At 34.9% G+C, this 26,338-nt stretch overlaps 2 protein-coding genes and 1 long non-coding RNA gene across 3 annotated transcripts; 1 reads left to right on the forward strand and 2 right to left on the reverse strand.

Annotated features, from left to right (window-relative positions):
* Positions 1-16,159: 16,159 nt before the first annotated feature.
* On the reverse strand, positions 16,160-17,274 carry LOC123692112. Its single transcript, XR_006751486.1, has 2 exons — positions 17,128-17,274; positions 16,160-16,796 (listed from the first exon to the last, which is right to left on the reverse strand). It is a non-coding gene; the product is annotated as an uncharacterized LOC123692112 (long non-coding RNA).
* Positions 17,275-18,747: 1,473 nt separating this feature from the next.
* Positions 18,748-22,688, forward strand: LOC123691800 (ets DNA-binding protein pokkuri). Its single transcript, XM_045636360.1, has 5 exons — positions 18,748-19,012; positions 19,795-20,071; positions 20,156-20,704; positions 20,811-21,060; positions 21,144-22,688. The coding sequence occupies exons 2-5, from the start codon at positions 19,804-19,806 to the stop codon at positions 21,517-21,519; spliced, it is 1,443 nt and encodes a 480-aa protein (XP_045492316.1). The 5' UTR covers positions 18,748-19,012; positions 19,795-19,803; the 3' UTR covers positions 21,520-22,688.
* Positions 22,689-24,340: 1,652 nt separating this feature from the next.
* On the reverse strand, positions 24,341-25,363 carry LOC123691723 (single-stranded DNA-binding protein, mitochondrial). The gene is made up of 3 exons (XM_045636258.1): positions 25,020-25,363; positions 24,851-24,935; positions 24,341-24,759 (listed from the first exon to the last, which is right to left on the reverse strand). The coding sequence occupies exons 1-3, from the start codon at positions 25,041-25,043 to the stop codon at positions 24,425-24,427; spliced, it is 444 nt and encodes a 147-aa protein (XP_045492214.1). The 5' UTR covers positions 25,044-25,363; the 3' UTR covers positions 24,341-24,424.
* Between the last annotated feature and the right edge of the window lie 975 nt (positions 25,364-26,338).

A 26,338-nucleotide genomic window follows, 5' to 3' on the forward strand; every position in this document is an offset into this window, starting at 1 on the left:
TGACGCGCCTGACCCGGATCCAATGCGACGAGCACCTAGCCTCTTGCAGGAAAAACGCAATTCTTGTCGCTTGTCGCATACACGTGACATGTATAACACAGTTGATACGATTCGGTGAGACGACGATGCGATGTACATATGGGACGATCAAAATCAACAAAATGATATTGTTATTGCCTTCATTGGACGGTAAGAAAATCTTCCGTCATTTAAAAGAGACAAGTGACTGTCCCATATTTTAACCTGTAATAGGCAGTTGTACCACGAGTCAAATTAGCTTATCGTTGATTGATTTTATTGAAAAGCATTATGGATGCGTCTCATTTTCTATCATTTTTCTACATTTTCAAGATAGCTTATTCTAATAAAACAAATGAGGAAAATAACTAATTACTAAACTTCCTTAATTTATGAATAAATCAGTATTGCAATTATGTATATCACAAATTCTAAATTAAATGTAGATAATATATCACAAATTTGTCAGTAAAGATACTTTATTGTTTTATCTTCAAACATAACACTCAAGACAATGATTCAACATTTTATACTTATTGAAAACGACATTATTGAGTATTTTTTTTTTTCGTGTAAATTAAAAAAATAGCACCCTATATTAGTGTACGAGTCGTATGCGACATATCGTCGGATTGTAGCCAATAGACGTAATTAAAAGCGCAAGTAGAGTGGTCGGACCGCTATGGCATGGCGCGGCGACGCGACGGTGACACTTACTTAGCAGGGTGGAAGGCACCGTGTTCTGTGAAAAATGTCGCGGCTCTGCGCTCAAGATAAAAGCGCCTGTTACTAGTTGAATACCATTTTTAATTATCAATCGCAAGGCTTCCGTGTTTTATAAGAACAACGAGTTAATGCGAACGTTTTCCCTGTTCTTCAAAAAACGTTAATATCGTCGCCGTAGAAGAGAAATCGAACAACTAGCATTTTTTCCAAAATCCACTTTTTTGCATTATATTAAAGTTTAAAGTTGGCCGCATCTTTTGACCTTACCCTCGCTTTGAAATCTCGTTTTGTCCGTAAGATATAAAAAAAAGTAGGGTTCTGTAACAAAAATGAACATTCAATAATGGAAGTATAAATTGAGAAGAAAAATTGAATAACTGACTAATAAATGATTAACTTTCAAGATAAACCCATAAGGTGTTAAATAAAATGCATAATGAGCGTTAATCATTTTCGCCTCGCCGCAAATTCTGAGAATGTAAAAAGAAAGATGTGGCAAAAACGAACAATGTACATTATTTAAAAAAAAAAACACTATTTTTTACGATCGTACGATCGCTGAAACCACAGATTGTGAAACAGACTTTCAGGAACTAAGGGAGCATGGTGAATCGAAAGAAAACGAACAAGGTAGAGCAAATAAAGAAGGCAGAGTAACATTTTTGGATAATTCTCGTTTTATTTTTAAAAAGTTATTTTTGTAATTTTACTCATTAGGTATAGTACTTTCTATGTCAGTATAAAGTTTTTTGATATCTGTAATAGTTATGGAATAATCGCCTGCGCACACTTTACGATTATACCTGATGGAATTCCAGCCATAGTTCTTAAAACCTGTGCGCTTGAACTTGCTCATGTTTTGACACGCCTCTTTCGCCTTTCGTTGACGACTGGAATATTACCGAAATCATGGAAACTTGCCAACGTGCAGCCTGTGCCCAAATAAGGCAGTCGTGCTCTGTAAGACTATGGAACGTGTACTGAACAACCGGCTCCTGGCACACCTAGAAGCGAACGACCTCATCAGTGACCGACAATACGGGTTCCGCCGAAACCGTAGACCGCGGACCTGGGGATCTTCTAGCGTACGCCACCTACATCTGGAGTGAGGCCATCGAGAATCATGGTGAAGCACTTGCTGTCTCCCTTGATATCTCGAAGGCCTTTGATAGGGTTTGGCAAGATAGTCTTATTGGCAAGCTTCCATCCTACGATCTGCCTGCTGATCTCTGCGCCTGGATCTCAGATTTTTTAAGAGACCGGTCGCTTCGCTTCTACCCGGTCGTCGGCCGTCGACGGCTGCTCGTCCGACCAAATGGCTATAAATGCCGGAGTACCTCAGGGATCAGTTCTTTCCGCAACACTCTTCCTGCTACACATCAACGATCTGCTGAAACCCGGTATCTATGGGTACGCAAACGATAGCACTGTTGTGGAGAGATATGTATCCAACGCGCGAGCCAGTACGTCACAAACTCAGCCTCTACGGGAGGCGATGGTTGATCGCATGAACTTGTCCTTACAGGCGTTCTCCGACTGGGGCGATGCCAATCTGGTCAAGTTCAATGCGTCTAAGACCCAGGCGTGTCTATTCTCCGCTAAACGGAGTCCATTCCACCTGAGTCCGAATTTCCAAGGTGTGTCCGTGCCGATAACTAGCCACCTCGAGCTTCTTGGTGTCACCTTTTAACGCCTACTCTGAACTTTGGTTCCTTCATAGAAATCAAAAGCCCAAGTAGCCTCAAAAAAGCTTGGAACTCTGGCGAAGGTGAGACAGTATTTCAGCCCGGGACAGTTGCTCAACCTTTATCAAGCATAAGTCCGATCGTGCATGGAATACTGCTCTCATCTCTGGGACGGTTCCGCCAAGTACCAGCTGGAGGCGCTTAGGCGATAGAGAGGCGTGCCAAGAGGCTCATAAACGACGATGACCTAGTGGCAAAAAACTCCAGAGCCTCGGTCATCGCCGCAGAGTGGCCAGCTTATCGGTCTTCTATCGGATACACTTTGGAGAGTACGATGCGGTACCGCACGATCTGCTTCACGATGAATTATCACACTTTCATGTGTTCACTGTTATGTTTTTTTTTTATTTTTTATTTAATGTATTTTTTTAGTAATTATCAGTCATTCATATACAAAGATTTATTCAATTTTTTACTTTAGATTATCCGAAAAAATTAGACAAATGTTCTTCATATATTTTATTTGCAGAAGAATAATTGAACAATGTTCATTATCATTTCGATTTAAAACTGATTGTCTTTAACTCACACGGACAAAACTGAACAACTAACTTAATAAAGTAGATAACTACATGTAAGTTCCGAAATCTCGTTGGAGCAAAATTAGATAACTTTTAAATTATTTCTTAAATATTAAGGTAACATGATATCGGGTTTACAATAAACTAAAAACATGCATAACTAACCCTTTAATAACATATAAAAAAACCTACAGTAAAAATGTTAACAGTAAAATATTTATTTCGGTTTTTGTGAAAAAAATACACTAAATCAGCTTTTTCTCGTAAAAACAGTTTTGTTAGTTATCTAATTTATCTTCTACGGCGACGATATAAAATTTACAGATACGGATGCCTTTTTGCAAATATAATAAGTATATCTCAATTCTTATAAGTATACATTTTAGTTTAGATGAAAAATTCTTTCGTACCTACCTACTTAATTTGTGTACTGAGGTACGACCTATACGTGCATAATTTACTCCGGTAACTAAATAACAATAGACATAAGACGTTACTAATGTACAAATAGTAAATGAAATACCTTTCATTACTTAGAAGTTAGACCCGATTCCATTGCTGTGAGCTGTCTTCTACCTTTATATGACCGGCATTCGTTGATACTTTTGCAATGATAATGATAATGACATAGAAATGATGGGCCATAGAATGACAGGTTCTCTACATTAATAACATCTAACCTAGCTCATTCCATTTGCGCCAAGATGAAAACCACCGTTCCACGTTTTTCATCGAGTTGTAATACAAATATTTCGCGTGTCTGTCCGCTCTGTCTATATTTATTTACATCAGTCATTACAATTTGCTTCGAGTCGCCGTGTAACACATAGCCGTCGCGCCAGGAAGTACGCCCACGCATTTTGGCTCCGCAATCCACACATAGCAGACAATCTTAATGCCAATAAACGTTTTGGGAGCAATGAGCAAATATATGCGCTTTCTTATATGGGATGTGTTAATAGCGCCCACTATATTCACATTTAAGTGAACATGCCTTAATTCTCTACATTTTCAGCGTAAATCTACTGTAAATTACATAGAGAATTTAGACGTCTACAATGCATGAAAAGGTGTAGGTGAATGCTAAAGTATTAAAAGCAAAGTAAGATAATACATATCAGGTATGTAATAAATATATGTATGCTAATCTAAAGTATCATCAGAGAAGGTATATGAATCGAAGTTCGAACTTAAAAATTATATTTTAACTACCATGGGTGGGACTTTATCACTAAAGAATTTCAAATCATTCAACGGTCAAAGTCGCAATTAGCAGCTCTAGTTTAAAATTAGCCCTGTATAAATAAATACATATTATATATCTTATGTATTAAGTAAATTAAATATTTATGACATTGCATGATGCAATTTATTTTACAATTACATCTAAGAAATAGATTTAATTTATGGGATTCAAAATTACTGAGAATTCTTTAGGAATAAGTCAAACAACCATCAAATGGTAATTGTAGACATTATATATTATCATTTTTAAACACGTGCATGTACACAAGACCGATTGAATTTTTGGAAAAAAAGGCATTATATTTTATTGGTCCACAATCCACATCATAAGCAGAAATGATGCCACACAGTTGAGATAGTGTTAATATTTTAGACTACCATATTAGGAGGCGCCTGCCAAGTGCCAACACACAACAAGAAAAGTTAAATCGTATCTAATATTATCAAAATAATATTAAAAATACTATTCTATAGAAGCCTTACATACAATTTTGTTAAATGTAGAGAATTTTAATATATAATACATTATCATACAGACGAGCCAACAAAAAGTATGCATAAATTAGAATTATTTGCAAGCAGGAAATACCGAGACGCCTCTCGGAGATGAACAAAAAAGACAAAAGCTACCATTTTAACATATAAACTGTATACTAGCTTTCCACCCGCGGCTTCGCCCGCGTTTTCAAAGAAAAATCCGTTCCCGTGACCCGTAGGATTTCCGGGATAAAACTTATCCTATGTCCTTTCTCGGGTATCAAAATATCTCTATACCAAATATCATGCGAATTGGTTCAGTAGTTAAGGTGTGATTGAGTAACAGACAGACAGACAGAGTTACTTTCGCATTTTTTTTTTTTTTTGACATTATTACACAAATCGACCTAGTCCCACAGTAAGCTCAATTAAGGCTTGTGTTGTGGGTACTAGGCGACGATAAATATAATATTTAATAAATACATATATAGATAACAACACCCAGACCCAAGAACAAATAATTGAGTTCATCACACAAATATTTGCCCTGACCGGGGATCGAACCCGGGACCGTCGGCTCAGTAGGCAGTTACTTTACCACTGCGCCAACCGCGTCGTCATTTTATAATATTAGTATGGATTCGTCATGCCTACTGACAGCAGTGGTCACACCAAAAGTCTATGTATTTTTATGTTGAGGAATTTTATTCAATATGTGGTTACATTCTTGGCAGCTATGTCAATTATTCATCAATCGTACTCCACACACAATTGGAAATTACGATGAATTAACAGCTCGCAGTTCATTCAAAGCGAAAACCAAAAGCAGTCCATAAAAGTGAACAATTGATGAGAGTCAATCTTGTCAGACAGCATGGAGCAAGACGCGGGTAGGTGACGTGACAATGACTACGGTCAGTCAGAAAAATTATTAATTGGCCTTCAAGCACAAAGAAACGGAAATATAAAACTTCTACGACGGACCCCCGCAGCGAGAGACGCTTACCTGACTTTTGCCCTGGCATTGTGTACCAATTCAAAGGAAGGTTTACCTTTGGGACCCTGTGGGAAATTGCGCAACTATGACGGTTATGCCTTTCAAATTCTATGAACCATCAATTTATCGAAGGTAGTATCATAGCCGAGTTGATGCTCAGCCAGCATGAACGGAGCCTTTTTACAATCCTTTCAATCTTTATCTTATACGGTTGAAAGTAATCCTAGATAAGGGTTCAGTTGCAAACGGTATGATTAAAATGATTATGTTTGTTAACTGTTTTTCACTGTGTAACTGTAGAAAACGTCTAAAGTCCAGGTACCTACATTATCCATTGTGATTTTGTATAAATATTAATGTGAAAAAATTATCACCATTTTGTTTCTACATAATCAAATCTAAGCTACGAAACAATATGTAATAACAAAACACTGATAAAACTAATAAATGTCGAATTATTTTCAAAAACGAAGATAGGCATAATATTTCAAATTTTACCTCGAGTATAGACTCGACGGTTTAAAATGATTAAAATATCTGGTAAACTTAAAATGAAGGAAGTGGAGAACTGGAAATTGTGCTATAACAATTAATAAACTAAATTTTCTGTAACATTGTTACCTGCATTATTATAATCATCGTTCATTACTCTTATGTAACCTATCAGTGCAATTTATCTGTAAGTTAAAAAAAGTTAAGAATAATCAGATAATTGTAGATTCACACCTCTTTGTTCTGATGGAGGCGCAACCTGAAGTGGATGTCCGTATTCGTCGAAATGCGATGTCCACTGGCCGTTCTATATCTCACAGATGAGTGTCAAACAAATCCAAAAATGTTTCCTAGAAGGGACTGCGCGGCGCTTTGGACCCTTCGATTTTTTGTTCTCTTAAAGATAATAAATGATGCACTTGAAAAAAAAGATCCGACCTGTTCACGAGATAACGATCGGGAATGATTTTTATGGAAATGTGCGCCGGAATTATAACAATCAGGAATCCTTTGGGATGAGGTGGAGCGAGCAGACAATGCGTCGGCAAATGTTAAGCTAAAGGAGGCACTCATCCTCATATCTGATCGATGATACTTCTTAACTTGTAATAGTAATAATTGCAATACCTACAGATAAGATCGGAATAAAAGATTTTCTAGTAATTTTGACTAATATTTTACTATCTACCTTCGGAGCAAGACGAAATTCTATCCGACTTATTAAATAAATATTGTACCTGTCTATTGATGTTTGTGCTTAATAATATTAGGCATCATAATATTAGGCAGAAAGAAATATATTATCATAAAATAGAGCTAATCATTACCATAAGTCACTAATTTCTACTACCGCTAAAATGTTAAGCCGGTTTAAAACTTGTACACAATAAGTAGAAAACTAACGCACTAGTCGTACCCGATCCTTTGTGTCTCTACAAATAATGAAATTCCCACAAAGCACTTGAGTCTTTTATTTCCTCTTTTTCAATTGCTCTCAAAAATGTGAATGTTAATATCCTATTAAAGCACAGTTTGGATGTTTCTACGAAAATCCTTTTACATAATACTTTGGAAGTGAATACCGTTTATATATTTAGAATACCCTAAATATATTGAATGCATAATAATTTGATGATAATAATACTTCTGAAAGAATAACAAAAACACACGAGTACCTACAAACAAACAAGGCGCAGATATTATAAATATGTATAGAAAATGCACAAAATTACTACGAAAACGATTAATTATTTTTTTTTGTGTAACACAGGAAGTTTAATAAAATATATATTGAGTTTGTAATAAAAGATAAGATTACGTCTTATAAAAAACGGAAATGCACTTTAATAATACTGCGTTTACAGTGAACAACATTTGAGTTTTAAAAACCTTCGATTTTTAAGTATTGCATTGCATTGCAGAAAAATAGATGTACCTATTTAATCGAGTGTTTTACATTGTATTTCTTAAAAAATATCTATACATATAATAAATCTGTAGAAGGGTCAATTCTGTACATTGAAAATATTAAAAAAATAAATAGCAGGGGGTGTTACTGGATCGATACCAAACCCAAATATGTGATTAAAAACATTTTTGTCTGTCTGTCTGTCTGTATGTGAAGACATCACGTGAAAACTACCGGTTCGATTTCGATGAAACTTGGTATAATTATACCTTATTATCCTGGGCGTAAAATAGGATACTTTTTATCCTGGAAAAATACGTAGAAAAAAATTAATCTTAATTTTTCAGTTTTATCCATAGACGTTGTTCCGTAGAACCGCGAACACACGTTGCGTATTATTATAGGCCTAGCCGTATTTGGGTCCAATAGATATATTTTATGTCATTTTCAGAGTTACTCAAAATGGAGAAAATATAAACCATCCACGCGACGACCGACATCCGCGCGGACGGAGTCGCGGGCGGAAGCTAGTATGTATATAAAAATGAATCGCAAAATATGTGCGCATAACTCGAGAACGGCTGAAGCGATTTCGATAATTCTTTTTTTATTATATTTCTTGAAGTACGAGGATGGATCTTATGTAGAGAAAACGTAAACATGTACCACGGGCGAAGCCGGGGCGGACCGCTAGTTAATAATAAAATGTTATATTTAACATGAGTAGCTATTTACATAATTATACAAAGTATATGCAAGCAGCGCTATCGCTCAGGTTTGTAAGTAAAAGGCAAACTTTAAACTGTTGTTGCACATCACAATAGCCACCTCGGAGCTCGATCCGTAAGGGAACCACTGTTTACCACTTCGTTTTTCATTCAACCTATTGTTCGGAAGTGAAGATGTGCTTTATCCTGGAAATATAATGTTTCCCTTTGTGCGAAAGTTAATATTTTAGACCGAATGAAATTCACTGCCATTGTACACCGCGATGTTACCTGCTTTCAATAGAATAAGCGTGCGGATTGCACACTTATTATGTGAAGATTTTTGTAAATAGACGATATCTAAAAACGACTCATGGCTAATGCAAAGTATGCATTGCAAGCATTTCATAAGTGGGCTGGCCGTTGTAATTGATCGACGCAAAAAATAACCACTCCTCTAGCGGCCAACAATACACGTCGTTTCATAGAAATCGTCATAAATCTAAAAGACCCGATTATTAATTTGTAAAAAACGATTATTAAAATCATACGAGATCACAAACGATGTTTTTATGTTATGTAACTCAAATATAATTATGCCAAATAAAACGTTAACTCGGAATTTTGGAATGTACGATTTGATGAATGTCTTAAAAACCCACTTATGTTAGTAGCTATTGATTGACTTTGATCATCATTGGAAACGTAAGGTTCCAATTTCCATTACAGTCTTTTTAGAGCATTATCGAGTAGGTACCAACTGATCGCGGAACACTAAAAATACCCACGTAATTACAAGTCAACGAAGCGCTATGTAATGTATGTGTAGTGTGTGCTGTGTACTGGATGGACATAGCTCGTCGCGTTGTCGACCTTGAATGACGCTAGAACGTTTTCCTCACTTCACTTCCTACTTGATGCCATCTTGGCTCGACTTGACCTGTCGAATACAACCAAAGCCGTATTCACACTGCATTATTGCGTAGATCAGGTACATGAAATGGATGCTTATATATGAATTAAGAGCAACAAATTGATGTCAATTTAATAAATCACATCCATTAAAGTCCATGCGCTCTTTCGATGGAATATTTCTGAGCAATTCATATAATTCATAATAATTGGGAAGAATGTGATGAAGTCATAAAATTTCAACCATAGTTATATGAAGTCAAATCTTAATTATTAAAATATTCCAAATGTAAATTGAAAGATACATCTTTTAAATAAAATAAAGCCGTAAAGACCCTAAGCTAAGATAAGTGTTTATAAAACCATGTTTTTTACAATATATAATAAAAAATTAACGTAAATACCATAATACACGGTAATAATTGAATAAGACCGGTTAAAAATAACATGAAACATAGTAAAATAATATAAGATTATGTCTGTTGACGCCTTTGACGCAGTATTACATTTTCTTACGTAATCAGGAATGAGGAACGCAACAAAAACCGCGGAACCGACAATAATGATTTGTCATACTTTGTGTGTACCAAATATTTATCATCTCTGATTAAAAAATAATATAATATTTATTTTACATTTTCCGGGTTATTAGCTCTACTCATTTCGTCACGAATAGATTCAATAATTAATCAAAGACGTAAGATCAGTTTTTGTAGAAGACCGCGGCAGAAGATTTTTATTAATGATGATGATAATGAAGCATTTTATCGAAATAATTTAGATTATCTTTTTTTCTTTATTAACTTTGTCATAAAAGATAAATTAAGTAAACAAAAGTACACATCTTTCATAGAATCTGATAGCGGAAAGATAATACATATTTTGAAAAGCAGACATAACTACCTTATTTCGCAAGTAAATTAAAATTGTATTCTTGATAGTGAGTAAAACACAAAATTTAATTTGTGTGATCGTAAACAAAGAGACTATCCTTTGAATTTTTCTGTGGGCGCGAAGACGAGTACATTAAAAGCTCAGAACAAATATGATATGCGGAGTAATCTCGGTAATGGCCACATTTACCTTGCATTTCCCGGTTAGACCGTTGTTTAACCCCGTTGCTTTGGCTTTGTGTCGAGAGCAACGTTGCTTTCTCTAGAAAAATGTATACTTCCTGAGAATAACCAAGAGAATAATGGGTTGGTAACAGAGACGTGACAAGCAGGAACAATATCAACACGAGTGCAACCGTACACAATATCGCAACACCCCGCGCCCTTGCAATCTTCCTAATGAGTGAACCCTTTCACACGTCGGACAAAGTCGGGGTTTCACGGGTGATGTGACATGTATTCAGACTATCTCTCATTGTTAGTTTTGTAAAAATGATATTTGCGAGTAAAAATGTTCGCGGAAAGCATTTACTTTCTGGTTATGATTAAACTGAATACAACTCTATTTACCACGAATTAAAAAAACTTACTATAATGGTTCGAGACCTAAGTCAATAATCATTAAATTTTCCTTGCATTGTAAAAGCAAGATGAAAAATTGTTTACTTCCAATCAATTTAACTAGAACCGGAAAAAGTATTTAAGAGTAATTAACGTAGCATTCTCATCTACATTAAGCGTGTCCTTGAATAATAGTTTCCCATTATCGATCTGGATTTTTAGTTAATTGTCTTACCTATATATTTGGATTACTCTGACTCCACTTACAAAGTGACACTATTTTTGTATTCAAATATTATTAAACGTCTTGAGGTTACAAATACAAATTTAGAAATGATTGTATTGGAAAAATGCACAAGTTTCTAAGAGAATAATAAAAATATAACGGAATTTACACCTACACACCACATTTAGTTTTTATTAAATTTAACTAAAATAAACAATTCGCAGAGTGGTTTACGTGTAGCTGAACGATTTTATTTTAAGACTAGATTCCGAAAAAATATATTGCAGACAAAATCCAATGTATCTACTTAGCATTTCAAATAATGGTTATTCGTTAGTCATTGTAATAATACTACATAGAAAATGACAAATAAATCCATAACTTTAGAATCACAAAAATCTACTTATCCTTTTTGGTAGAGGTAAATTATTAGATACCTGCATATTGTATAGGGTGAAAGGGGCGTGCTTAGAAACGATTTTACACCTGTATTGCCATCCTAATGAAGGGTTGATCACGCTTCTCACGCTTCTCAAACTACGAAGACGGTTATAAATTTACTCTGATATATCTCGATAATTGCTTAAATCTCATTCTTTGTTCTTATCTCCATGTATACAGTCCGTTTATTCAGACTAAAGAAAGTACGTAAAACAAAAACCGCGTCCCCTACACGTGAGATGGCAAAAAAAGAAGCCCGATTAACGAAGACATTATTTGATACTGTATTCAAATCTGCAATCTCAGGTGGAAGCCGCACAAGTGCGAGCCCTGCATCCTTTCGAGAACCGTGCGTAACCGTCACGTAATTGCATTATGCCATTATTTACGTCGACGATTACCGCATTGCAAATAGCGACCAATGGACTGCGAAACTGTACAACGTTCTATCACTTCTGTTGCATCTTGTGTAACTATTTTATAATATTCATTGTCACTTTGATTTAGTGTGTAGGTACTGCGCAGTGTCGCGCAAATATTACTAAGAAGTCCAAGACGTTAAGATAATTCTCGATAACTTTTCCACTTACTTTTTTATATGGACCTATTTTTTTATCACTGCCTACATATGAAATCAACCGATTGCTAATTTGCTATATTTATACATATATAACGTATATTATTTACAGTCGAGTAACGCAGCCGCAGCTATGAAAACGACATATGCACGATTCGCCAAATAGCAATCGGTAACCCTTCGCTAAGAATGAATCAATTAATGATGTTTGTATCTAATCCTCACTCGATGGCGACAGATGTGAACGACAGGAGGGATTTGCAGTAGAAATTCATATGCCTCCCTCCGAGTGCGGGCCCTCCCAATTCCGAATTGTGCAAACTACTGCCGCATCTGTCCACTTGCGCTACTTTGCACAATAGTGAAGTACACTGTACAACTATCGATATAGAAATATAAAATAAATATCGTTCCATATTTTAATGATATTTACTTATAGTACATAATTAACTAATTAGTGTTCATGAAATGTGATTGTAAACAATTGAATTTTCTTTGAATAAACTGATAAGTGATAACGAATGAAAATGAAAAATGAATCGCATATAAATTAATTCAAAAATAGAACTAATGGATCAAAGTGCAGTCGACACTTCCTGAAATCGCCAGTTTTGCAAACAACATCGGAACTGGTAGGTATTGTTTCTTACCAAGAATACTGCTTGATACATTATAACGGTTGACGCTTCCTGTTGCCAGTGAGAATGTAAACATGAGAACTTTGTTTTAAACAACATTGGAGTCGCCATTGAAGAAAAAATCGCAAACAATATTTTGAAATAATTTAAAAATATTATTTACAAATAAAAATATCGATATTAAATAAAACCAAAACTATTCCTACCCCACCCAAAGCAAGTAATCGGACGCTGCTCAACGTCCCTCGCTGAGATAAAGTCGCCCTAACATTCAAACAAGTGGCTAACACACACTAGCGCATAATCAGGAAGTACAATGAAGATTAAAGACTCGACACACACAATATTCTTGTAGATGTAGATGGATATAAATAATATAACATACGCACACAAAGGGAGAATTTAAATAAAGCATCTCGCGCGTTGTACCAGGAAGTAGCAGCACATTCACACACACATAGCGACGGGCGGTGGCGATACGTAGTTTGTTGTGGCGCTGGCGCACACTTGTGTGTCAACTACGCGTGGGAGCGCGCGCACATGGCCTGATTGGGACATACCAAGCGAGCCCCTTGACGATACACTTTTTACGACACGTTGCTATATAATATGTCACACAAAATTTAAGACATGACTGGCGGTTATGACGTGAATATAATAAACGATGATATCATTTTGTATTTATTGATATTTAGTTGATATAGGTGGGTTCACCTACTAAAGAAAGATCTTCAATTTCATCGAAAAAGGACTATAGCATTAATTAGGCCGTTGACAGAACTTTATTTAAGGACTTCTTTAAAGGCTTTTATTTTTATCGTACATAGACCGTAGGGGGTATTTTTTATCGAACTTTTTATGCACCGACAACGGTTCGTCGAGCATACCTTGCACAGGTTTCAAAGCAAGGTTAAGCATGTGAACCCTCCACAACACGGGTGCATTTCTAACCCGGTTTTTTGATCACGTTGATCCTAAATCGACTGAGGGTCGCTTTGTCATGTGACACTTGAGTGCGTAAAGCTCGCCTGGGGGTTGCTCGTTACAATCCTATAATTATCTATTATATTTGAGTTCGCTTTAAAAATCTTTGAAACCGATTTAATTACAAATTAATTTAGAGATCTCTAAAATATAGTGTCATAAAGTGTGGCCATTGTTATTCTAATCAGTAATATTTTATTCTTATAAATAGGTACATATATCTGCTCTCGGCGTTCAATATAAGAGGTAATTACTTTCCTGGATTACGTTAGACGTTATAAAATTTACGCACGCATTATTTGAACAGTGTACGAAAGCATAATACCTAATTACATAAGTAATGTTATATATTTTGTAATAACCTTGATAGATTTGCTTTACGGAAAGTATGATCAAGTAGGTACTCTTTTCACGATTTGACAGTCATAGTTGTCATATTTAATATTTACCTGAAAAAATCTCGTGCCATAATAGTCGCACTCGCACTTAATCCTGAATCATCTCGATTAGAGAAGCATAGCTTTATTTTGGTTATAAAAATAAGAAATACATACCTACTTACTAAGATATGGAAAGGGAAAAAATAGAGACCTATTTAAAATAATGTAAATAGGGGAAATATAGGGAACTATTTAAAATTAGTTTTGTGTTTACAACAATCTGTTAAGCATAATAATATAATATGAGCTGATGATTTTTTAGCATATTAATATTGTGCTAAGTTTACACTAGATAACCAGCATCTTGACGTCATTTTCAAACTACACGATTACGCACGTAATAATTCATAAGACAGATTTATAAACACTCTAATTTTACAACAGGTTGTAATTTTTAGATAATAAACCAGAAAGGTTTTTACGATTTTTTTTTTGTAATACACGAAGTGATTGAAGAGGAACGTTTATATGTATAATTTTTTAGTAGACATCGGGCGAAGCCGCGGCCGGAAAGCTAGCATTTGTATACCTATCTGACAATAGGACTCAACGGAATAAATTCTCAATTATAACTCAGAAATATTTTTGTTTAGAACTAAATTATTATTTCTTACGTGACCACAGGCTCGCATGGACGTTACCTCCGGAAGTGGACGATTTCTTTGTTGGCCAATATAATGATGCCCTCAAGACACAAACAATATGAAATTACCAAATTTGGAAAATAATAAGCCCGTATTTATGGCAACATTTGTACCCTTTAGGTACCTACTTATTTCGAACCTAATATGAAATCACTTTGAAATGTTTTCTGTAACTTGGTCAATCTGGTACGACCTGGTAGGTAATACGTTAATCGTGTGAAATATTTTCACTACAGTAATTGGGATAAAAAATCTATCTATTTCAGCTAATGCATTGGACTTAAAGTCTTTAGATCTGCCTGCTTTAACCGCTGAGCGAAGTTAGAGATTGGAAAGAGTCTGATAGAAAAACATGAACACTGAGCGCTTTTTTGTCTGAATAAACTTACAATATTAGATATATTTTTTACTAGAGACTGGCTTTTTCATGACAACGTGAACTGTGAAGTCAACGAGCAAAACCGCGGGTGGTAAACTAGTTTCAAATATGTTATCTTGGCATGAAGCGGTGTTTCGCAAACATTACCTATAGTAATGCTTATAACACTGGTTCACAAGCAAGTGGCGCAACGTTTTGGCGTGACATCGTTGCCTAGTTTTGACTGGCACCAAATTATGTAACGACAGAAACAACGGTGGAATCGAGGTCGTGGCTGCAAACGAAGGCTCGGAAGTGCGTAAAGAATAAAGATAAAACATTGCAATGTGAACTAAGATTTAACCCTTTGGTTGCAAATAATTTCAACGTGAAAACGAAAAGGATACTTTTTACTCGTAGGTAGTAATAAAATAACAGACAAAACCTTAGGTTACCGTTACCGTTATTAATAATTGTTAATAAAGATAACAAATGAATTCACACTAATTCAAAGTCAATACGATTATGCACCTATGTTAAATACCTACCTACAGACTGTGATTTTAAAACAGTTGTTATTCGGGCCACCTTACAGGAAGTGCCGCTATTTCCATATGATTGCAATTTCAACTGGAACAGTATCCGGTCTAGACATCCGTTGACTTACCTAGGTATGTAGATTTCTAGTTTTCAACAGAAAACTACTTTCTATAAAATTTATGTATACAAATTAAATTCTACATTTAGGTAGCAATTTTAATAAAATTCAGGAAATGCATGCGAATACATAAAATAAAATTCAATGATTTTTACACTCGATAGTCGATATCTATATTCTATAAGTACCTAGGATATCTACGTTATTCTTGAAATTTTGTCTGCAAATAACTAGGTAGGTATAAAGCTATTTGTTTATTTCGTTCAAATACGTACGGTCTAATACCTAGTAGGTAATATTAGCCTCGTAACGCCCAGGCTATTTTTACCAAACATTGGCTTGCAGCCCAAGTACCTTTTAAAAGGTTCACATGGTGCCCCCAGAGGTGATGAAATCTAAAAAAAGTGCCTTATTATTTCCGTATGAGCGTGGGATTTTTTCTGCATGTAAATGTATGTCAGTGGAAGGTTTTGAGACACTTAATAACCCCAAATTCGTTATTCTTTATTTAGGCATATGGGCTTTAATGTATTACAAAACCCGATTTCGCAAAATTCGTATTTTTGATATTATTGATTAGCGGTAGACAATATAGGGTTTATTTTATATTACAAAAAACAATGAACATAAATATTTGGATTAATACATGTCTTCCAAAATTTTAATGACCAAAAACATATCTCACACTTACAATCTGAGAAAAAAATATCAATTTTTGAACAATATGATCATTATTTTCTGTACTTATTATTTTTAAAGGCTAGTTTATCACGTGTTTTAGGATTTCTATCAGAAGAAATCCACTTCCAACAGATGACAGAAGCAAAAATTAATAAGTTTTTAAATTGGACCCAAAAACACTATATAATAGCAACCCATATACCTTTTAAAATCAGAATGATAGTAGGTAAATTGATATAATATTTCTATAGAACTTTTAAATAACTACTTAATTTTGCAAATAAGAGTTGGTTTTTAATAAAAAAACTATTATTTTCAGATTCTTCAGAACTGGAAGAGCTTTCTTGGTTTTGGTTTATGTTGTAATCCTCATCTCCAAATAGTTCATACTTTTCTATATCTGACTGATTTAAGCTTCATCTATTTGCTCATCTCTCATTGGGTTACCTGAAAAGGATAGGTACTAAAAGATTCTGTAACAGACTAAATAATTTACTTTATATTATGAAGGAGAAAACGGTCTAAATCATAAGTTGCAAAGGCAAATCAAATTGATTAGTGGTTTATTCCCTTATACCTTTTAAAATCCAATAATATGTTAATACTCTTATACCTTCTAAAAGGTATCCAGATTTTACGAGGTTATTTTACACGCATATTCTTTATTTTCGTGTAAATCTAAATGTAATTATAATATTTACTTATTTGTCAACAAGCAGAGTAAGATACTCTCAGTTAAAAACCTAAGATTGCATCAATAATCATGGATTGAACTTACCACGTCCTCTAGTCAGTCGAGATGGCCAGACTTTTCGCCGGAATTTACATATATTTTATTTTTCTATTGGCACTATTGCTTAACCATAGACAAAAACATACTTTCCAGTAGCCGGATAAAAAACAGTAATTAGATTTGGCGCGTAATTTAAAATGTTACCTTTAAAAAGGTACCGTGGGCGTTTATGTCATAAAGTTGGATAACAGCTTGGGCCGGTACCACTATCGAGCTGCATGCCTTTTAATAGGTATCTGGGCGTTACGAGGTTAGATAAGTACATAGGTATTATTGCCAGAGTCAAGTCTGACCGTTTGTCACATTCCAATTGGAAACGATAATAAAAAAAATATTGTCCCAGGTATGACTCAAATTACGCATTTTATAGAGAAACATAACGATAAACTTCAAAAATAGACATAAATTATTATCGATGTAACATACATTGAAAAACAATTAATCGTATTATATCAACATCTACATAGAAAGTAGCGCTAAGATGTGCGGTCACGGTCACGAACATCGGCATTTTTTATTCTTCAAATTACTTTAACTTATTCAACTGACATCACCGTATCTCACCCACGTGTGTCGAACTCTGCGAGAGCGACAAAGACGGGAATAGAAGGGAGCGTGGCGGGGTAAGGGAGCAACAGGTAAAGATTCCGAGGCCACTTCCGCCTTGGCTGCCGAATATTTCTGTCTCGAACCGGTAGTGGGACGGCAGCCAGAGCATGTATTATAGGATCTGTATCTACATCCATCTTATGATCACAAATGTACCCAGTTAAAGCGGTTCTATATTAAAACATAACTGTAATTGATAGCTTCATCAATGCTATGCATGTCGCATATAAATCAACTTCTCGAAAGTGTATCTTTGAACAGTATTAAAATATATCGTCTATATTACAGATCAGTGTATGTTTACGAATAAACTCAGCTAAAACCGGTTAACGCTCATATTGTCTCACTCTGTAGGTACGAAACCGCTAACCAAGAGTTCAGACATTTCCTGTGCTCGCAATCAAAGTAGGTACATACCTACATACAACTATGAACAAAGCAATTGAATAACTAAGAAAATATTTACCATGGTGACAATTATAATTTTAATAGGCCAAACCTACACACCAAAATCCGTAGTTAGCTTCTCAAACATTCATGTAATTTAAATACCTAATACCTTTTTATTAAATGTTATTTCGGCATTTAATCAATTAGCAAAACAATAGTAGATTCTCATTACCGACAATTTAGGTAGCCTGCTTAGTTAGTCTATAAACAAGGAAATATTACGAGTTATTAAAAACTGGCGCGCTGACGTAATCCTACCGCACAACTAGCACTTCCGCATGCCCTAAGCATACGCAATAATTGTTGCTGTTCTCTTTAAACCTTTATGTTAAAAATCCGTACGTAATTAAAGTCAAATTGCAATAATATCTTACACCTACGGTTTCAAAAATAAATATAATATTATATTGAATAGTATCAAGCATGTTAAAAATGGGACTCGATTGTCTGGCTCCTGAAGTTTTATCTCACTCTCCGCAATGTGTGGCAAACGATGTGGTAAAGGGTGAGGGGGGAGGTGGTCTCTCGCGTCCGTCCGCCCGCGCCGCCACCGCATCATCAGTTCGCGTCGGAGACTCGTGTGCGACGCTCGTCTGCGAAGTCGTTCCCTCAGATACGCTGCTGTTTACGGAGTGTGCCGTAACACGACACGTTTGGAGGGACCAACGCTACGCGTGTGCTGTGCTCTTGTGAACACTGGATATTGTGATATTTTGTGTTGTGATAATGCGTACGTGCTGAAATTTGTAATTGTTGCCAATCACCTCTTAGGATTTTTGACTACGCAACCAGTTCCGGATCAGCTCAGCCGGTAAGTAGCGGTGCTTATCACAAACGGCGCTATCTCGAACACACGCATTTCCGACCCCACCCGATAAGGCTAAATGTGCCTATTAATTTCAAACATAAGCTCTTTAGGAATATTACTTTATTAAATATGGTAAAATTAGTAAATTTTATAATATGACGTATTAAATTACTTAATAAACTTTAAAAAGTTAACTTTTCAAAGTTAAGTTTAGTTTTACAATGTTTAAAATAAATTAAAAAGTGAATGATAACTAGAGAGCACGTGCACTCTAAACCTTTAGGTCATTTTACCGTGAAAAAATTGTATAGATATCCCTTTTATAATAGGGAGACATCCCTCTACTATGATTAGGGTAATCGGATTTTTACCCTAAATTGGCACGAGAAAGTCTGGGGCTCAATAACAAAAAACAGACTTTAAATCTTATTATTTTTATATTAAATTTTAAGAAGATACCAGTTCTTAAATAAAAATGTAATTTAGCAGTATTCGTAGTATATGTTATTTTCATTAATCATTATAATATGAAATTTGGTAAAGCATACAGATTAATTTATTCTTATTTATTACAAATGAATAAAAAATTTACAATAAAGGTAAGGTATAATTTTATGATAATATACTGAAAATTTATACTTAAAAATGTATCTAATAGTTCTTACTGTAACCAGTAGTTAAACTGCATATCTTACAAAGAACAAGAAAAGTTCCTACATACTACCCAAACTAGGCTGCTTCATATTTAGTACAAGATCGTAAAATTATTTTTTCTTCTCTTACAGATAATCGTTATGAAAGTTGTTAGCTTACAATTGCCATCGGGACCCAGTATGGAGCGGTTACCGCTTCCATTCAGTCCTACAGAGCTTTTATGGCGATACCCACTCCCGTGGGCGCCTCCGCCTCTGTCACCTCTCGGAGACACAAAGGCTCAACTACCTTCTGGTCTCCCACCAGAACCCAGACTTTGGACAAGAGAAGATGTAGCAGTGTTCTTGAAATGGTGTGAAAGAGAATTTGATTTACCAAACTTCGACATGGATCTTTTTCAAATGAATGGTAAGAACAAATTACGTCTTAGCTCTTTTTACCTTAATGATGTTTTAAATGAAACTTTTATCATAGAGGTTCTTTGTTTTTCAGGTAAGGCTTTGTGCCTTTTAACTAAAACTGATTTAGGTGAACGTTGCCCTGGAGCCGGCGACGTTTTACACAATGTTCTTCAGATGCTTGTTCGTGACGCAGCTTTATTAGGCAGAGTGCCATCATCCCCAGTAACACCAACTGCCCGAAGCGCTCCCTACCCGCCTTCACCACACTCCCATCCACCCACACCGACTTGGGCCGTGGCCGATGGTTTCCATCACTTCCACAGCGCTGCTGTTGCATCTGCCCAGCCAAACTCTGTTACTCTAAGCCCTGCCCCTTCTGTGGACAGTTCCGGTAGTCCCCAACGTGGTGAAACTATGAGTTATGCACCATCTTATGCCCCTCAAGTTCCCACTCAAACAAGTTCCGGAAGTAATCAATCAGATTCCGATGAGGAAGCTAAATTTGCTCCCCCACCTCACTCTCCTAAAGAAACTGCTCTGCCCAGTCCCGCGCCACAGACCCATGCGGCGCCACAACACTCGCATTTTCGGACGCAGCATCGTGAATTCTTCCCCAATGACATGCCCGAATCCAATACAAGTAAGTAGTGTCATTCATTTAATTTAAACAAAATGAAATATAGCTATAAAATATAACTGATCATTTGAAGTATTAAAAGAAATACTAAAGTGGTAATTCGTTACAGATGGAAGACTTCTATGGGATTTCCTACAACAACTTCTAAATGACCCTACACAGAGATACACCAATTATATCGCTTGGAAAAATAGAGAAACAGGCGTGTTTAAGATCGTCGATCCAGCAGGACTAGCCAAGCTTTGGGGCATTCAGAAGAATCACTTGTCTATGAACTACGACAAAATGTCGAGAGCATTAAGATATTATTACCGAGTTAATATATTACGCAAAGTGCAGGGCGAACGACATTGTTATCAGTAAGTATTATCGCTCAAAGTAATTCTTACTAAAAATATAATCCACGTATAAAAAACCAATATTAATATCACTCTTTTTACAGGTTCCTGAGAAATCCTACAGAACTCAAAAATATCAAAAACATCTCGCTTTTGCGGCAACAAATGAGCCCAACTCGTGTTGCGCAGCAGCAGCAACAACAACAACAACAACAACAGCAGCAGCCGTCTATTGTAAAGGCTGAAATGAAGGAAGAGCGGTGTGAAGATGAACATGTTGAGGAAGATATGCCAACAGATCTGAGCATGACAGCTTCCGAGCCGTGGCGGAAGCGACAGCGGTCGGACCCCGCGCCCGCGTCACACGACAAACATTACATTAGCACGCTAATTGGTGACAATATGATGATGAAACCTGAATCCGAATACAATTCGGAGTACTACGCTCTTAATCTTAAAAGTGAAAAATGTGAACAATGACATGGTTAAGTGATGTGTTAGTGTGTATTGTCAAACTTACTCCACCCGATATATTTCTAGTCAAACATCTCTCAGAAAGTTAACATTTTCAGTCTTCCTTATGATATCTAAATCTAAATATATATATATATATACTATATCAAAAATTTAAATTGACTGAGAGTACTTTGACAGATATAATACGGTATATGGAGTCAAACAGGGTATGGACCTTAATGATGCCTTTGTGCCACGTGATGTTTATCTGATAGTGTCAATTACATATATATGTATATTATTTAGTTAGACAAGGGGACAGAGATTATATGTGTTAATTCATAGAGACTATTTGAATATATTGTGCAATGGACCATATACTGCAGACTGATTTCTGGCAGTTACAAATTATTGCCAAAAGAGTAAAATTTAGTTAAGCGTATTAGATTGTGGTTTTACGCGATAATAATGCATTTTGTTAATTTAACTAGTATGTATGTATAGTTATTTAGGTAAAAATATTCTTGTTTTAAAACTAAACACAGTACAGGCTTAAGAATAAGAATATTATAAATATCATACACACAATGTTTGTGTCTTCCATTGGTTCTTTTAGGCAAAAACCTCATAATTGTAGCATGTGTCATAATTTTAAACAAAAAGCTACCACAGAATAAGGTGATCTGCATGGATAAATGTTGACTTTCCATAAAAATATGTTTAAAAAGTGTATTAAAACCTTCTATGGACAATAAAATTATCACTTAATGCCTTAAACCAATTTAAAATTCCTCTGTGATAAAAGTGTAAAGTGGTAGACTTATAGTATATTATGCTAGGCTTTTACTCAATTATTTCCAGCTACAATTTTCTGTGATCTCTTATCAATATAGGTAAATATTGTAATAGAGACTAAAATTATTGTGTTTGTAAATATTAGTATTAATTGTAATTTAGATTAAGAGAACTGACTAAAGAGTGTATGATGTATGATTTGTCAAACAAAATGTGGAGCTTTATCAAAGTACCTAGGTATCAATAAGTACTATTACAAATTGAGTTTGTATTTTTGCAATTATTTCTATCAGGCATAATATGTGTGCCAACACTTCCAACTTGTAAAGAATATAAATATAATGTTTCAAAAAATATTGTGTTAAATTTGTTATATATATTAAAACAAATGAACCTAACAGCATCCTCATTTTTCACCTATCCTATCACAGATAATGTAAGAGGTACTATACTATCGACGAATCGCAAAAGAATCTAATAGATATCTAAAAAAAGAAACCAAAATCACATTTCATGATAAGAGTACTACTACAGGCACTTATACAACGGTCTCTATACAATTTATCGTCAAGAAGCATAATAATATATGGATCGAAGAACCCTTGAAGACATAAAAAAGCGCTAAAAATATAATCCTAACATAATAGTTTACTGAATAGTTACTACATAATGCTAAGATCATAAATGCGAAAGTAACTCCGTATTTTCTTCTTGAAACTAAATTTGGTACAGAGATAGGTACCTAATCGAAACCTGAGAAAGGACATAGGATAATTTTTATCCCGGAAATCCTACGTGAACGGGAACTGCAGGTTTTCTTCCTTTGTCTTAGAGTTGTTTAAAAAAATTAGAGTAACAAACGTGAGGTAAATGGTAATACATACTATGTTATGACATTTCAAAAGTACTTCTAAAAGAAGTCTAATAAATAAATGTTTTAATTTTAATGGATATCCATCCTTACAGACTTCCACATGTACCCGTTCACACCCGTTAGTTAATACGCAGATAGGGACGGATTGAACTGATGGGAAAACTGTATGTACTATCGATTACACACCTCAAAGTCTCTTCCTTCTCTGATCAAAAATCAAGTCAACAATGAAAATATGTGTGCAGACTTCTGATCACAAATACATAATACTTCTGGGGCAGTATTATGATGGTGATTGTGATCATAATATGTATTAATTTATAGAACATAATATATGGCAAGAATCAAAAGTCCTCTAAACATTTTCTTTCAAGACGCAACAGAAAATATAAATAATTAAAAGTATGATATAGGTAGGACACTAAAGAACGACAGTCTTATTTTTAACCATGGTAAAATATTTAATTCCTATAAGAATTTCCTTTTTGTACGCGGGTGAACAGCTACTTTAATTTTATACTAAAACTAGCTTACCGCCCTTGGCTTCGCCCGCTTTGTCTAAAACCTAATAAATTATATACTAAAACCTTCCTCTTGAATCACTCTATCTATTAAAAAAAACCGCATCAAAATCCGTTGCGTAGTTTTAAAGATTTAAGCATACAAAGGGACATAGGGACAGAGAAAGCGACTTTGTTTTATACTATGTAGTGATCATAATGAGAATCACAGTGGTCAAGGACAGCAGAATTTAAATTATAAACAACTTACACAACGTAACAAGCAAAATCCAAGGAATGTGTTTTTGCCTATACTTTGCCTGTATTATAAATGAGGAAATATCTATTATCATAGATGGAAACTTCTTTCAGTACAAGTTACTTAACGTGTCAATATTCGAGCTTAAAACCTTTTTTGGATACATATTATACTGATTTAAATACATTTGCCACTTATGTTATATTGCCTACACTTGAACACTAATAAAGTTGTTAACTGTATCTACTAGGTTTCCGTGAATAACATTTTGTTATTTAATAATTATTAGTGTTAAAAAGTAAGTGACAGTGTATTTATATTTACATTTCCCTATACTAAATTATCCCTTGTTTCTCTAGTTTTTGTGTAGATCCCTAGTATAATCAATGTGACATGATCGCTTAAATGAAAAACACCTTTTACAATTTACACTTAGTAACTTTAATAATTGGAATCACTACACAGACTACGCTTATATGCTAAATGATCAAACACTTACATCTATTTTTCTTGTTGACTTTGGAAGAAAATGATATCATCTGCAATAACAGTTGAAGCTGTTCTAACCTGCCCATCATCCAGTTTGACTTCTCCATAAGACAATTTTCCAGTCACATAGACTCTTTGACCTTTTTTAAGGTATTTATATACTGTATCTCTGAGACCAGGTCTAAAGACACTAATTCTGTGCCAATCAGTTCTCTGCAATATATCACCAGATTCATATTTATAACTGAAGTGAGTTGCAAGAGGAAAATTGATCACCGGATGTTCTTCTGATCCTCGCTTTTGTGGATCAGCTCCAACTCTTCCCAATAGAGTCACTTGATTTATAGCTACAAATATTTTTAATTAATTAATACATACTCATTAATTATTTATTACACTTATTTTAATGTGTTAATAGATTAAATTCTAAATACATACTTTTTTCAGTAGTTTGTGCATCACAGTGAGCAGAGGTTGTGTGTAAACAATTTTTTAAAAGCGTTGGCCTGACCGAGTTTATAACCTAAAAAATTAAATAAACTTAGCACAATGGCAGTCGTAACGTTTATTTATAAAACAAACGTCTTTACTTCAATCAATTACTTACCATACGGGATAGTAGACTCTGCATATTGATTTTTATAGAAAAATAATTAATAACAAACGATCATAAAGATGTTGGTGTGTTAGAATAATTATTGTAAGAGATATCTATTAGAATTTTGTAAATTATAACAATCAAGTAAATTTTTACTACAATTCAGTATGCACGTCAAAACAAATAAAAAAATACAAATCCAATGATTAATCTAGGAGTTAAGAGAATTTAGCAATTATTAGCAAGATTGGCGCCTTTGGTTTACATTTACAATCAAATATCATTGACATCAGACATTGTCAATTATTGTCAAATGTCATTGACAGCCTGTGCCATAACAGAAAAAAATAAAAATAAAAACTAATCTGTGCACTTGAACTTCTCCCTTGACTTCTCCTAAGGCCGCGTTACCACCTGCAAGTAAACTTCCGCGAGAACTGTCCGACCGCGACAGTCTGTCTGACAGCAACTTGCAAGCCATGTAGCAAGGTCTGTCGCGACAGTTTGTCAAGCTTTTCTTGCGAGAAGTTGCGAAAGCGTGTGTAAACATGACTGCGTCTACTCGCGACAGATCTCACTGCTTATCGGTTTAGTTCCGTATATCTCGCAGCAAGCTGCAAGTACCGCCCGCACGGCTTTTGATTTTGTTGAAAACACAGACATATTATAATAAGTAGACAACGCAAGTACCGCGATCTGTATGAAAACCAAGCGTGTCATATTTTTTGTACTGACCTTGACGCGTTATGACGTCACGAGCGCTTTTTAGTGATGGAAATTTCATTTTAAGCTAAATCGATTAGGGACGCCACTCGCGCGGCGATTCTAGTATAGGAGTACGATGATAGACTTTTCAATGAGAGGTTGTGTGCACGAGCGCAAAAATTGGAGGAAATTTGGGTGCTGATCTTCGCGTGATCTTCATAAATTCTCTATATTTTCAAGTAAGTTTACCTACGCTATTATAATTCGTACACTAATATTAAAACACCTTACGTATTCCGTAGTTTTCCTTGTTAGTAGGTAGTTCACAAACCAGATCTATGTCTAAGAGGTAGTCAAATAAATGAATCGTAATCTATTACAAAATCGATTCAAGACTAGAATTTATTAAATATTATATTATAATTAGATAATATTTCCCATATTATTTATTATAAGTAGGTACTTATCTTTTTTGTTGTAGAATATGGACGAGTCTAACTCAAACAAAAAGACCAGAGAACAATTTTTAGAAACTAAACGAAAAGTTCGATGTTTGTGTTCGATTACAAAATCGATTAGAATCGAGAACTGTTGCATCGAATGAACATCACTAAACACAAAAT

The sequence above is a fragment of the Colias croceus genome, chromosome 5 (assembly GCF_905220415.1).
Source record: "Colias croceus chromosome 5, ilColCroc2.1".
NCBI classification, from domain to species: domain Eukaryota; kingdom Metazoa; phylum Arthropoda; class Insecta; order Lepidoptera; family Pieridae; genus Colias; species Colias croceus.

What these genes read in the sequence shown, in the direction of transcription:
- LOC123691800 (XM_045636360.1), top strand. Translation starts at nt 19,804, where the DNA reads ATGAAAGTTGTTAGCTTACAATTGCCATCGGGACCCAGTATGGAGCGG. An exon ending in GGATCTTTTTCAAATGAATG is followed by an intron (nt 20,072 to 20,155) that starts GTAAGAACAAAT and finishes TTTGTTTTTCAG; the next exon opens with GTAAGGCTTTGTGCCTTTTA. An exon ending in CATGCCCGAATCCAATACAA is followed by an intron (nt 20,705 to 20,810) that starts GTAAGTAGTGTC and finishes AATTCGTTACAG; the next exon opens with ATGGAAGACTTCTATGGGAT.
- LOC123691723 (XM_045636258.1), bottom strand. Translation starts at nt 25,043, where the DNA reads ATGCAGAGTCTACTATCCCGTATG. An exon ending in AGAGTCTACTATCCCGTATG is followed by an intron (nt 24,936 to 25,019) that starts GTAAGTAATTGA and finishes TTAATTTTTTAG; the next exon opens with GTTATAAACTCGGTCAGGCC. An exon ending in TGCACAAACTACTGAAAAAA is followed by an intron (nt 24,760 to 24,850) that starts GTATGTATTTAG and finishes AAATATTTGTAG; the next exon opens with CTATAAATCAAGTGACTCTA.